At 40.4% G+C, this 15,079-nt stretch overlaps 1 protein-coding gene across 2 annotated transcripts in view; it reads left to right on the top strand.

Moving 5' to 3' along the window:
* The window catches only part of MMRN1 (multimerin 1), a 68,391-nt gene extending 58,395 nt beyond the window's left edge, over positions 1-9,996 (top strand). For both annotated transcript variants that reach the window (XM_017347406.3, XM_008267595.4), the window contains exons 7-8: positions 7,748-7,900; positions 9,125-9,996. In XM_017347406.3, coding sequence (XP_017202895.2) covers positions 7,748-7,900; positions 9,125-9,546 — 575 coding nt within the window. In that variant the 3' untranslated portion in view covers positions 9,547-9,996. The remainder of the gene's footprint in view (positions 1-7,747; positions 7,901-9,124) is intronic.
* The last annotated feature ends 5,083 nt before the right edge of the window (positions 9,997-15,079 follow it).

Below are 15,079 nucleotides of genomic sequence, written 5' to 3'. Positions count from 1 at the left end.
GAGAGGACCCGGATTCGGTTTGCCTGATTGATAGGACTTGTAAGAGCCTGTGGCAACTCTAGCAAGTAGAGCAGAGTGTGTGCCGCGGGACACCGAAGACAGGCGTGTATCAACGCCAAAAAATAAAAAGAAAGGGGGATCTGTGGGGAGCAATCCGGACTGGACTAAGTTACTGAAATTAAGACTTATTCTATGCATCTGCTCTCCCACAATATGGCGCTGGGAGAGAAGTAAACAGCTTCCGCACAGCTGCCTCCAGTTCAACCAATAAACTGTAGGACCTACTCCTGATTGGAGGAGAGCAGCGTACTCGGCGTGTGGGCAGCCGAGTTAGGATTGGCGGAGGAGGACTATAAAGGAGGAGAGAGACGGCATGCACGAGGAACATCTAAGGGGAACATCTATCTGAAGGAACACCTGTGCAGCCCCCGAGAGAGCCGGCCGGCGGTGTGCCGCTCCCCCACGGAAGTGGGGAATGTGGCAGGGGGAACCGCCCTTCCACGGAGGTGGAAGGGATGGTAGCCAACCCGGGAAGGACCAGCAGCAAACCCGGGGAGGGCCGAGCAGACGAAAGAACAGCGCAGGGTCCTGTGTCGTTCCTCCACGAAGAGGGGGAGCGAGATAATGGTGCCGTGACTCGGATATGAAGCCTAGGCAGGGTTTAGTGTCGTTCCTCCACGAAGAGGGGGAGCGACAGGGTTGGCCTCCCCAGTTTGTGTCAATAAAACATCGGTGTTGAAGAGAATATTAAATGAACTACTTTTTGTTCAGGCTCCCTGAGGAAGAAAGATTTCCCCAGTTTTCCATAAGATGCCCCTTCATTTGGAAGGATGGTGACAGCTGAAGACAGAATCTTGACAAAATTGACAACCCTTTTCTGAACCTTGACCTACAATAAAGTGGCCAGAATATCTAAGATGAGTCATCAGAAACCCATGTACTTGATGGTCATTTCTGAACACAAATTCCTACATTTGGTCTAACACAACAAAATGGGACAGAATGCCTGATTTCATTGGCATAGTCACTGCATATACTTGGGTTCTTTCACATGCAAGAATCACAGGAGCTGCTTTTTTTTTAACTTTTATTTAATAAATATAAATTTTGAAAATACAACATTTGGCCGGCGCCACGGCTCACTAGGCTAATCCCCCGCCTAGTGGCGCCGGCACACCGGGTTCTAGTCCCGGTCGGGGCGCCGGATTCTGTCCAGGTTGCCCCTCTTCCAGGCCAGCTCTCTGCTGTGGCCAGGGAGTGCAGTGGAGGATGGCCCAAGTGCTTGGGCCCTGCACCCCATGGGAGACCAGGAAAAGCACCTGGCTCCTGGCTCCTGCCATCGGATCAGTGCAGTGCGCCGGCTGCGGCGGCCATTGGAGGGTGAACCAACGGCAAAGGAAGACCTTTCTCTCTGTCTCTCTCTCACTGTCCACTCTGCCTGTCAAAAAAAAAGAAAAAAAAAAAAGAAAAAAAAAGAAAAGAAAATACAACATTTGGATTATAGTGGTTTCCCCCCCATAACCATGCTCCCACCCACAAACCATCCCATCTCCTGTTCCCTCTCCCATTCCACTCTTCATTAAGATTAATTTTTAATTATCTTTATATACAGAATATCAACTTAGTATATACTAAGATTTAAACAGATTGCACCCACACAGACACACGAAGTATAAAGTACTGTTTGAGTGCTAGTTTTACCATTAATTCGCATAGTACAACACATTAAGGACAGAGATCCTACTTGGGGAGTAAGTGAACAGTGACTCCTGTCATTGATTTAACAATTGACACTCTTATTTATGGCGTCAATAATCACCCAAGGGAGCTGCTTTCTTCTGAGATCAGATGAGATCGGGCGTGTTCAGAGTGGTATGGCCATAGACAAGCTGCTTTCTTGACAACAGATGTTTGTCATCAAAGGTCAGAAAATAAATTTAATTAAGTGATCTGTAAGTTAAATACAAAGAATATATGCATTTTTCCTGGTCATTAACCAATGTGTCATGTTGGTTATTAATTAATTTTTAAAATTATTTATTTATTGAAGGGGTACAGGGAAAGAGATTAACAGAGAGATTAACACACACAACATACACACGTACACAGAAAGAGAGAGGGAGAGAGACAGCACTCCCATCTGCTGATTCACTCCCCCAAACATCTGCAATGACTTGTACCTATAAACCTATGCTATTATAAAGCTATATAGCATACTAAAGCGTATACTATCACTAAATGAGTGTTACAGGAGCTTATTATTATAAGAGTTTAGTGTCTTATCAAGTACTGGGTGTTTGGATAAATCTTATGAAAAAGACTTTGACTAGGCAATCATTTCTTCAACTAATTACTTATTCTGTTGAGAGTAATATGCTCAAATTCATGAAGAGAAATGACAATTGTTTGAATGGGAATGTTACCCCATACATGTTCCTTATTAAGATTTATTCTGAGTTCTTCAGGCAGACCAGTATTAAAATAGTGTAGGCATGAACCAATGAAGACTTAAACTAGATGATAAGAGACAAGGATAAAATTATAGCTAGGGACATCAGTTAAATATGAATATGTAATTGACGGAAAACAAAAACTAATTGGAAATATAAATTCTTAGAATAAAAAAAAAAACACCAAAGTGGAAATAAAGCATTGATGACTAGGAAATTCATTACTCCATTAATATAAAAAGTAACATGGGGAGGTAGAAATGTACACAGGCAGGGCCGGCGCCGCGGCTCACTCCTCTGCCTGTGGCGCCGGTACTCCAGGTTCTAGTCCTGGTTGGGGCGCTGGTTCTGTCCGGGTTGCTCTTCTTCCAGTCCAGCTCTCTGCTGTGGCCCAGGAAGGCAGTGGAGGATGGCCCAAGTGCTTGGGCCCTGCACCCACATGGGAGACCAGGAGAAGCACTTGGCTCCTGGCTTCAGATCAGCGCTTCGCGCTGGCCATAGCAGCCATTTGCGGGGTAAACCAATGGAAAAAAAAAAAAGAAGAAGAAGAAGAAAGAAAAGAAATGTACACAGGCAGAGAATTTTAGTTTGTGACATACAATTTGAAGATCTATTATCTATATGGAAGTGACCAAAAGTCCAGTTTAAATGGAAGTCTGGAAGCAGAAAAAGATGTATAGATAGAATTTGGAAATCATTTAAAGAGGTGATATAGGAGGATACAGAAGTAAAACAAATATCTAGAAGGGGGAAGAGATAGAAGATAGAAACAAACATGGAGGCTGCCTTTATTTGGAGAGAGCAGGAAGGTAAAAGAGAGAGAGGGAGGGATGAAGGATCAGAGGGAGAAAGAAGAGAAGGAGGAGGTGGAGGAAGAAGAGGAGCAAGAGGACCTAAAATGATTTTGAAATCCTAGACAAGCAGTTGAGGGACTTGAAACAGGTACCGTTTGTTTGTTTGTGGTATAATTTATGCACAGTTAAATTCACTGATACCACCATCAAGATAGAGAACAGTTCTAACACGCCATAACATTTCCTCTTGCATCTTTGTAAGCAAACTCTGTCCCCACTCCTAGGCACTGGCAACCAGTGATCTGTTTCTTCCTATACAATTTTCTTTTCTGGAACATTTAATAAATGAACTTCTACAGTCTGCAGAGGCTCTTGAATCTGGCTTTTTTTACTTAAAATAGTGTGTTCCTGACTCTCACCTGCATTGCTACACCTATTCTTTTTTATTACTGAGTAGTAGTCCATTATATGGATATACTACAGTTTTTCTGCTTACCAGTTGAAAGGTATTTGAGCTGTTTATAACTTGGGAGTGATTATGAATAATGCTGACATGCAGGTTTTTGTGTGAATGTAAGTTTTCTTTTCTTTTGAATAGATAAGCAGCAGTAGTATAGCTTGATTGTAAGTACAGTTTCAATTTTAAAAGAAATGGCCAACCACTTAGCATTCCCATCAATAATGTATGAGAGTTGTCATTGCTGGATGTCTTTGCCAGCACTGACATCATCAGTGTAGTTTATTTTACCATCTGGAAGGTAAGCAGTTGTATTTTATGATATTTCCTAATGACTAATGACAAACAATATTTTAATCTGGACAATTCTTTTAACTCTTCTTTTGAATAAGCTAATGACTCCGAAGGATGAGGAGAAAACAGTCGATGATAGCAAATAAAAACATTTAATTTCCTAGGTCATGGCTTAAGATAATGGAACAATAATAAAATGGCAAGCTTAGAGTAATTCTTCTTGGAGAAGGCTAATATATCCAGTTGAGATTGCTGATTTGTTTAAATGTGCTTAAAAGTAATATTTGAAGGCTCAAGGAACAAGGATACCAGGGAACAAGATCAAGAATGAAAGATGTGATGTAAAAGGGATGACAAAAATCAAAACTGATACTTTGAAAAAAAGTAGTAAAGATGGTTGGAAATACACCAGTGAATACATGATGGGTAATTGGAACAGTGAATTGAACATTTATTATTTAAGATTAATGTTGACATTTGTAGTAGGTGTGGAAAAAAGAATCTACACTAGTTCTTGAGCAATGAAAGTATAATTATCTGAACCAATGGAAGGAAGACCTTTCTCTCTGTCTCTTCTCACTGTCTATCTGTTAAATAAAAAAAAAGAAAGTATAATTATTTGACAGAAACAATTTTGATAAATGGATAGTCAAAATAGTACTGAAGCTAAGAAAGCATTCACAAATATGAGGGTAGAAATATCACAGTGAGCATTGCTATCAGGATGAAGCACAAAGACTCATGCTGATGCTGTGTGGTCATATTACCTAGAATCAGAGTCACAGAGTGAATTTGTGTAATGTGCTTCTCTGTGTGTTACATAACTGGCCTGGTGTCAAAAAGACACTAATTTAGCACTTGCTAAATGACAGTCACTGTACTAAGCATAGCAACAGAAAGTTTAAGAAACAGAGAGTCTGAACCCTAACCTTACAAAAACTCACACTTATTTGGAAATAATTATATCCAAGTATTGCAAATTCTTTGAGAGACCTGCAAAGCACCATGACAATAATTGAGAAAATTAAAGTAATTAACTCTACTGGGTAGACATGAGAGAAGATGTCAAAAAGTAAATGATGTGGGGCTGGAGCTGTGGTGTAGCAGGTAAAGACACTGCCTGCAGTGCCAGCATCACATATGGACACCAGTTCAAGTCCTGGCTGCTCCTCTTCTGATCCAGCTCTCTGCTAGGGCCTGGGAAAACAGTGGAATATGGCCCAAGTCATTGGACCCTTGCACCCACATAGGAGACCCAGAAGAAGTACCTGGCTCCTGGCTTTGGAATGGCTCAGCTCCGGCTGTTGCGGCCATTTGAGGAGTGAACCAGCAGATGGAAGATTTTTTCTCTCTCTCTCTCTCTGTATGTGTGTGTGTGTGTGTCTGTCTGTCTCTTTCTCTGTCTCTGCCTCTCTGTAACTCTGCCTTCCAAAAAATAAGTAAATCTTTTTTTTAAAAAAAGTAAACGAGCCGGCGCCGCAGCTCACTAGGCTAATCCTCCGCCTTGCGGCGCCAGCACACCAGGTTCTAGTCCCGGTCGGGGCACCGGATTCTGTCCCGGTTGCCTCTCTTCCAGGCCAGCTCTCTGCTGTGGCCAGGGAGTGCAGTGGAGGATGGCCCAGGTGCTTGGGTCCTGCACCCCATGGGAGACCAGCATAAGTACCTGGCTCCTGCCATCGGATCAGTGCGGTGTGCCAGCCGCAGCGGCCATTGGAGGGTGAACTAACAGCAAAGGAAGACCTTTCTCTCTGTCTCTCTCTCTCACTGTCCACTCTGCCTGTCAAAAAAAAAAAAAAAAAAAAAAAGTAAACGATGCTTTATTGGAGCTGGAGATGTGTTTTTGATTTCAATACAAATAACCTAATGAACACTAACATAAATAGGTGCTTATAAAGGCACCTCATCACTTATTAAGTATTTTAATAATAAAGTAGAAAGGGGCCGGCGCCGCGGCTCACTAGGCTAATCCTCCGCCTTGCGGCACCAGCACACCGGGTGCTAGTCCCAGTCGGGGCACCGGATTCTGTACCGGTTGCCTCTCTTCCAGGCCAGTTATCTGCTGTGGCCAGGGAGTGCAGTGGAGGATGGCCCAAGTGCTTGGGCCCTGCACCCCATGGGAGACTAGGATAAGTACCTGGCTCCTGCCATCGGATCAGCGTGGTACGCCGGCCGCAGCACGCTGGCCGTGGCGGCCATTGGAGGGTGAACCAATGGCAAAGGAAGACCTTTGTCTCTCTCTCTCTCTCACTGTCCACTCTGCCTGTCAAAAAAAATAAATAATAATAAAGTAGAAAAATATGAGTCAAAAGATGTACAAAAGTAGACCTGTAACTAACTGTATAACAAATCAGTGCCAACTGGAGATGCCAATTCAGTGCCAACCAATCTTTAGTTGTCTGTTATGAGGTTCTATACTCAACATTGATCCATTAAGTATTTTTATCAATGACCTGGATGAATGTGTGAAGTGTAAAGTTGGAAGTGATAGCAAAGCTAGACAGGGTAGCTAAAACATTTCATTCAGAATAGAACAATGGATAAATTATTTTTTAAAATATTTATTTATGGTGCCAGCGCTGTGGCACAGTGGGTAAACCACCGCCTGCAGTACCAGTATCCCATATGGGTGCCAGTTCGAATCCTGGATGCTCCACTTCCAATCCAGCTCTCTGCCATGGCCTGTAGAGAATGGCCCAAGTCTTTGGACCTCTGCACCCATGTAGGGAACCTGGAGGAAGCTCCTGGCTCCTGGCTTCAGATCGGTGCATCTCTGGCCATTGCAGCCACTTGGGGAGTGAACCAGTGGATGGAAGACCTCTCTCTGCCTCTCTTTCTCTCTCAGTGTAACTATGACTTTCAAATAAATAAATAAATCTTTAAAAAATTTATTTATTTATTTGAGAGGTAGAGTTACAGACAGCAAGAGGGAAAGACAGAGATAATGGTCTTCCATTTGCTGGTTCAGTCTCCAAATGGCCACAATGGCTGGAGCTGAGTCAATCCAAAACCAGGAGCCAGAAGCTACTTCCTGGTCTCTCATGTGAGTACAGGGGCCCAAGCAGTTGAGTCATCTTCCACTATTTTCCTAGGCCATCAGCAGAGAGCTGGATCAGAAGTGGATCAGCTGGGATACAAACAGGTGCACTTATGGAATGCCAGCACCACAGGCAGAGATTTAGCCCACTATATTACAGCATTGAACCCTGGATAGCTTCTTTGGAAAGAGATGGTAACTCAGGTCTACTGAGGTAATGATAATTATTTATATGATCCCTTTAACACTTAATATGGTTACTTTAACACAAGATATAGATAGGATTAAGTGTTAAAGGGATCATATAAATAAGATCAAACATCTGATAATAATAATAGAATTAAAAAGGAGAAAATATTCCAACATGGGAAGCAGACTCATAGAACAACACAGCAGACTCATAGAATAACAATCACTTTAAATAGCACTCTGGCCTAAGAATCATTCTGAGTCTGGCATTCTGATCTGGCTGAAAAGACCTTGAGAACATTTCAGGCATAGAAAGCTAAGAGACTGGCAAAAAACAAGATGTACATGAAGGATCTCTGTGAGAGAGACCCCAGTGGTAAGAAGTGGCCATCAAAGAAAAATGCACCTGTGCCTGCAAACCTATTATTCTTATCTCAAGTTCAGTGCTTTTCCTTTTTGCTGCAAATTATGATTTGAGGTCGACAGGAAAACAGCCACTTTATCCCCTTTCATGTTGGTTCTTTCCCAGCACCAGAAGAGTATTCAGGCTGCAGGAAGTCCCCGTGCCAGAATGGGGGCACATGTATAAATGGAAGAACAAGCTTTACCTGTGCTTGCCGACATCCTTTTACTGGTGACAACTGCACTATCAAGCTGGTGGAAGAAAATGCTTTGCCTCCAGGTAAAAAAGTGCATGCATCCCTGGGTTTGCTCAATGTCATCACAGAAACATTTCTGGAAAATATTTGTGAATGAATGGTTAAGCCCAGATAATGCAGCTCACTTAGCATGGAATCTTTTGACTTCTGAAACTTACTGAATAATGATTTACAAGTGGAAATATTTTTTTGGCAGGGACATTTGTGTTTATAAGCACTTGTGGAACTTTTCAATGATGCTATACTAAAGGCAGTTCATTGAAAATTCCATTCTCCCTCATAATCTTTCTCTTATGTATGTTAAAAGACAATTCAACTGTATGTATCTCACTGGTATAAATTCTTTTTCCTCAAACTCTTAAAGAAATATGCCTTTGACTCTCATCAGATATGGTCATTTAAATGAAACCCTGATATATTTTCCACAAAGGATAAGCAAACAGTGCCATTTTCAATTGCACAAGGACTAACAGAAAATGCTCAAAAATGTTGAGTAATCCAAGAAAGCTATTTTGTACATTTAATGTGAGGAATATTGATGGCTCTATATTTACTGCAAGAATACACCATTTCTGATTTCTATGAATGAAAATATATGCAGTATCTAGAATGCATTCTCTTTAATGACAGCCAACAAAAAAAAATCAGGCTTTTCTTAATAGTATGCTGCATAGTAAAGAGTAAATTTTTTAGTCTATTTTTAATTCTCAGCCTTTGTAAGTACACTTGGCATTAATTACAGGAAAAATTGCTTTTGTCTACTTTTCTGCAATGAATATGATTTCATTTGGTTTCTGCATTAGCCTCTAAAATCTGTTTGACAAGGTGCTAGAAAAATTGCTTCTACATCATGTTAGCTTCAATTCCTGCAAGGGGCTTTAAAATATTCTGGCATACCATAATAATCACAGAGTGCTTTGAATTTCTTTATCTCCAAGGGGATCAAAGCAACATGCAAATTAATCTTTGAGGCATTTCTAAGAGGACGGTAACAAATGTTATTTTGATTTTATCCTGATCTAAATGGACAAATTGAGGCACTAATAGGTTAAGCCACTCAGGGTGATGCAGCCCAGAGAAGAGTCAGGCATGCAGACACTCACCAGCACACCTTGTGAAATTTGATGGAAAACTTTTTGTCTTTGCTAAGCCATTTTGTAACTGAGGAAAATGATAATGATATGAAGAGAGACAAAACAAGACAGAAACATGGAAATTAACTCTTGCCATTTTTTTCCCTTTAACAGATTTTTCCAAAGGATCTTACAGATACGCACCGATGGTGGCATTTTTTGTATCTCATACCTATGGAATGACTACTCCTGGTCCTATCCTATTTAATGATTTGGATGTCAATTACGGAGCTTCATATACCCCAAGGACTGGGAAATTCCGGGTTCCGTATCTTGGAGTATATGTTTTCAAGTACACCATTGAGTCACTGAGTGCTCATATCTCTGGGTTTTTAGTGGTTGATGGAAGAGACAAGCTTGCATTTGAGTCTGAAAATATTAACAGTGAAATTCACTGTGATAGGGTGCTGACTGGGGATGCCCTACTAGAATTAAATTACGGGCAGGAAGTGTGGTTACGACTCGTTAAAGGAACCATTCCAGCGAAGATTCCCCCTGTCACCACATTTAGTGGTTACTTATTATACCGTACGTAAGTTACTATGAGAGACAAGACTATCACCTTTACTGAGAAACAGCCAATGTTTTTACTTGTCTTTGCATGCACATCTGCTCTGTTTTTGGTTTTTCTACACGCAAAGAAAGCCAATTCCTTTTTTTCATCTGAGCAAACTGTATGCTTGTTTATTTCATAAAGTTATTTGAATACTTTTTGCATAGCCTGTATGCAAAGGAGTTCTTGCTCTAAAGACATTTAGTGACATAGAAGACAAAGTCAATTCATGAGTACAACTACTCTTATTTTTGTTTCTCCATTGTTAGTCATTTCAGTTTAAGGTAATATTACAAAATATTAATCATGAATAATGTTAGTTACAATAGTCATTTCAATAAAACACTTAACTTTTGTTATTCCCTGCATATTTAAATGTAAAATATATGTTCTTTAGACTCACAAATTAAAATAAATTCCTCAAAAACAAAAAGTGCTTTTTGTAAAACTTTTTCTATTTTTTCCTTGGGGTTGATACGATCAATTTTATATACAAAAATTTTCATTTGTAATTCAAAATTAACAAAATTTGGTTAGAAATTTGAAATATGCTTAACCATTCTCTTTCTGTAATTAGAGAATAATGTAGCAAATGGCACATAATTGAACATTGACATCCCAGTCTAAGGACTTCTAAGTGGAGCATTTACCTGTCATCATCAAGCAGTATCTACAGGGAGGAAAAGACAGCATATTTTTCTGCAGCTTCCACAGCTAATAGCCCCTCTTCAAACAAACAGTACGTTAAAATCCAGGAAATCATGTAAATTATGGGATACTGTTCACTACGTTCTGGTTGTCTTCTACACAATCTCACAGTGAACGTCTCATTAATTCCTCAGAATTACATTTATAATGTGAGTATTATTATCATTATTTATGTTTTTGTAGTTGAACAACTACGGTATAGAGTAGTGAAGGAATGGATTAAAGGTCACAGCCTGCAGGAACTGAGGCAGTGCATGGAATCAGGCCATGTCTTCTGCAGAGCCCATCCATCCTTTCTCTATATTGCCTCTCACAGACGTACAAAAATTCGGAGCTGGCTCTGTGACACAGTGGGTTAAAGCTAAGGCCGGCAGCGCCAACCTCCCATATAGGAAGCTGGTTAGAGCCCTGGATGCACCTCTTCCAATCCAGCTCCTTGCTAATGCACTCGGGAAAGCAGCGGAGAACGGTCCAAGTGCTGAGGCCCCTGCACACACATGGGAGACCTGGAAGAAGCTCTAGACTCCTGGCTTTGGCCTGACCCAGCCCTGGCAGGTTACAGCCACCTGGGGAGTGAATCAGTGGATGAAAGCCCTCTCTGTTTCTCCCTCTCTCTCTCTCGAACTGCCTTTCAAATAAATAAAATCTTTTCAAAAAAAGATGTACAAAAAGTCGTTTAACAGATCCCTTATCACTAAACATTTAGATTGTCTCCAGCTTTTTATTGTAACAAGATTTGTGGTGAACATCCTTACAAATATATTCTTTTTATATTTAAGAAAGTGTTTCTGAGGAATAGATTCTCATGGTAGTGGTAAAAATAATAATGAAATCCATGTTGGTATAACAAGCATTTTTCATGAGTTTATTAAATGCTCACTTTAACCCTATGAATTATGTATTAACCTATGAAGTACATATTTAACATTATCATCCTCTTTCCACCTATGAAAAATATAAGAACATAGAGACTAAGTAATTTTCTCAATAGTACAGCAAATGGTGGAGAATTTTAGGATAATGATAAACGTATTTTTCAAGTTTGATAGATATAATTTGCCCTTAAAAATGTTTGTACTCATCCATAGTCATATCAGTAGGGAAAATAATGCTCTTTATCTCCCACACAACCTCATCAAATTCACAAGTTCTTAAATATTTCTAAATTCACAGTTGAAAATATTATCTCCTTACAGCAGAAATTTTGAAAATTTCTCAAATTTGTCAAAACTTTAAGGCATATGTTCATGCAAAGACTTGTATGTGAATGATAATAGCAGTTCTATTTGCCACATGCCCACACTGGGAATCACCCACATGTCCAATAGCCAAAGAATAGCTAAGCAAACCTTTATCCATACAGCAGGGGAATTCCACACCACAGAAAAGAGTGAACACACTACATCATCCATGAATCTCGAAACAATTATCAGGAGATAACTTCAAACTACCATCTGACAAACCTGGGCCAACCCTGCGAGGAAACTGGAGTGAGTGTTGTCCATTAGAACGCCCTGTATTGAGCCAGAATGATTGGGTCTTCAGGGCCCACCCTCCTGCACACTGCTAAGCAACCATGTGACCAAAGGCTGGATGCCCAGCAATTTCTACCCTGTTGTCTGTAAATGGTCACTTTTAAAAACACTTAAACTATTTTCACATTGTCTTCACATCCTGCCTAAAAATCCACTATAATCTGAAGCATTTTTTTATTTCTTCAAATACTCGTAGATTAAATACACATTTTGAGGGTGGGCACTGTGGCACAGCAGCGCTTGGGATGTCTGGATCCCTTGTACAAGTTCTGGTTCAAGTCCTGGATGCTTGGCTGCCAATCCAGCTCCCCACTGATGGAGCTGGGTGGCAGCAGATGATGGCCCAAATACTCAAGTTTCTGCCACCCATGTGGGACAACCTGATGGAGTTCCTGACTCCTGGCTTCAGCCTGGTCCAGCCCTGGCTTTTGTGTCCATTTGAGGAATCAAGCATAGGCTGAAAGATCTGTCTTTCTCTCTCCCTCTTTCTGCCTTTCAAATGAGGAAATAAATGAATCTTTAAAAATAAATACAATTTTGGGCTGGTGCTGTGGCACAATGAGTAAATTCACCACCTGCAATGCCGGCACCCAAATGGGCACTGGTTCTAGTCCCGGCTGCTCCTCTTCCGATTCAACTCTCTGCTATGGTCTGGGAAAGCAGTAGAAGATGGGCCAAATCCTTGGGCCCAGTACCCACATGGGAGACCCAGAGGAAGCTCCTGGCTCCTGGCTTCAGACCAGCACAGCTTCAGCTGTTGCAGCCATCTGGGGAGTGAACCATCAGATGGAAGACCTCTCTCTCTCTCCCTAACTCTGCCTCTCTGTAACTACACCTTTCAAATAAATAAATAAATCTTTAAAAAAATAAATAAATACAGTTTGTGCTTTCTAAATATACCTTTTGACATGCAAGTATTTCAGTGAATTCAATGCACTGCTTTTCTTTAATGGTATGTTTCCATCATTGCCATGCCCAATGTAATTATTAATTTCGTAATTTGATAATTAAGAAAGAATTAAATGATATTTTGCTTTGGAAGATTTAATTATTAACATTATTCTTCATTTTTAGTACAGTAGTAGAATTCCCAATTAAATAAATTACCACCAATAGCCAAGATGCATTGTTGTTGTGATCTTGTTTGCCTTTTAATTTTAAAAGTTGCCTAGTTGGGGCTGGTGGTATAGTGGATAAAACCACCACCTGTGATGCTGGCATCCCATATAGGCACCAGTTCATGTCCTGGCTGCTCCAACTTCCAATCCAGCTCCATGCTAATGACCTGGAAAAAGCAGTGGAAGATAGCCCAAGTGCTTGGGCCCCTGCCACCTTTGTGGGAGACTCGGATGAAGTCGGACTTCAGATGGCCCAGCACCGGCCATTGTGGCCATCTAGAGAGTGAACCAGCAGATGAAAGGTCTCTCTCTGCTTCTTCTTCTCTCTCTGTAACTCTGACTTTCACAATAAATGAATAAATATTTTTAAAAATTTGCCCAATAAGGCAATTTAATATTTTTCCAATTTTCATGGCAAACTATCTCTAGAAAAAGCCTAGTGCTGGGATTTTTTTTTTTTATTTCCTCTGTGGAGATAGTCAACTACCTTAGGTGTTATTTTATTGATTCCATTCCAGACGCCTTTTCTCTCACCAAACCTCCCTACCCAGCAAGCACCCAAAGCATGGTAAGACCCTAACTACTGAGGACAATTTCATATCCATTCGTTCATCAGTTGTTTAATAAATAACTACTTTGTGACAGGCATTATAAATTGTATCCAAGATATATATTAAGATAAATGCTGAGTAAATCAATACAAATGCTGAATTTGAAGTATTTTATTCAGAGTCATACTGGCATTTGTTAAAGTCATGAGTAGCACTATAAGAATGGTAATTTTTTTTTATTTTTAAGATTTATTTTATTTTGGGGCCAGCGCTGTGGTGCAGCGGGTTAACACCCTGGTCTGCAGTGCCAGCATCCCATATGGGCGCTGGCTCGAGACCTGGCTGCTCCACTTTCAATCCAGCTGGGAAAGCAGTAGAAGATGACCCAAGTCCTTGGGCCCCTGCACCCACATGGGAGACCAGGAGGAAGCTCCTGGCTCCTGGCTTCAGATCGGCACAGCTCCAGCCATTGCGGCCAATTGGGGAGTGAACCAACGGATGGAAGACAAGTCTCTCTCTCTCTCTCTCTCTGCCCCTCCTCTCTGTGTAACTCTTTCAAATAAAATAAATAAATCTCTAAAAAAATTAATTTTATTTGTTTGAAAGGCAGATTTATGGAGAGACAGAGGTTTTTTTGATCCTGTGGTTCACACTCCAGATATCCTCAGTGACTAGGGCTGAGCCAGACCAGAGCCAGGAGCTGGATGACAGGTGGATGGCAGAGGCCCAGGGACTTGGATCATCTGTCTCTGCCTTTCCCTAGAGCACTAGCAGGGAGCTGGATTCAAAGTGGTGCAGCGGGGACACAAACCAACGCTCATAAGGGATGCCAGCATCACAGATAGTGGCTTAACCCACTACACAACAGCACTGACCCCAGGAAATTTATGTTTAGTAACCACACTACTCCTTTTCTGCACCCTTGACCTAACTCCCATTACATTCCTTAGGATCACTCCAGAAATTAAGAATTCATATTCAAAGCCAAGTGTGCCAACCTTTGTTCTTCCTTATTGATTTGCCAGTCAAATCCCTCACTTTCAAAGAATGAGATAGTATTTACACATTAATAAATGACTCAAGTAAGCCTTATTAATTTTTTATTGACTTGCCTGTTTATTTCTCTTACAGGAGACATTTTAGTTATTTTTTATTTGTTTCCAGATATGAATTCAGTGATCCAAATCAGTCTTTAATGTTTAGAACTTCAATTAAATTACATATAAATATTACTTATATTTTATATATTATAAAGCATAATCTTAATATATAACTAATTTTCCTATTGTTATATATAAGTTTTATGTATTAATATATAAATATTTCTGTTCATAATATAAATGCATTCAGTTATATTTTATATATGTAATTTCAGGTATTATGCACAGGAGAATATTGGAAGACAACTTAATATCTTTTTAAAAATATTGATATGTTGTATTAATGTCAAAATTTTTGCATTGAAACTAGTGAGCCATGTTCTTTATCTTCAGCAAGGGAAACTTTTAAGTGTAGCAAAATTATTTTCATTACTCAAGACTATTTGTCTCGCCCTATTACTGCAGGGTACATAAGGGACACATTAAACAAAAACTAGAGGCCTT

This window comes from Oryctolagus cuniculus, chromosome 8 (assembly GCF_964237555.1).
Source record: "Oryctolagus cuniculus chromosome 8, mOryCun1.1, whole genome shotgun sequence".
NCBI classification, from domain to species: domain Eukaryota; kingdom Metazoa; phylum Chordata; class Mammalia; order Lagomorpha; family Leporidae; genus Oryctolagus; species Oryctolagus cuniculus.
This window is presented reverse-complemented; position numbering and strand designations above follow the sequence as displayed.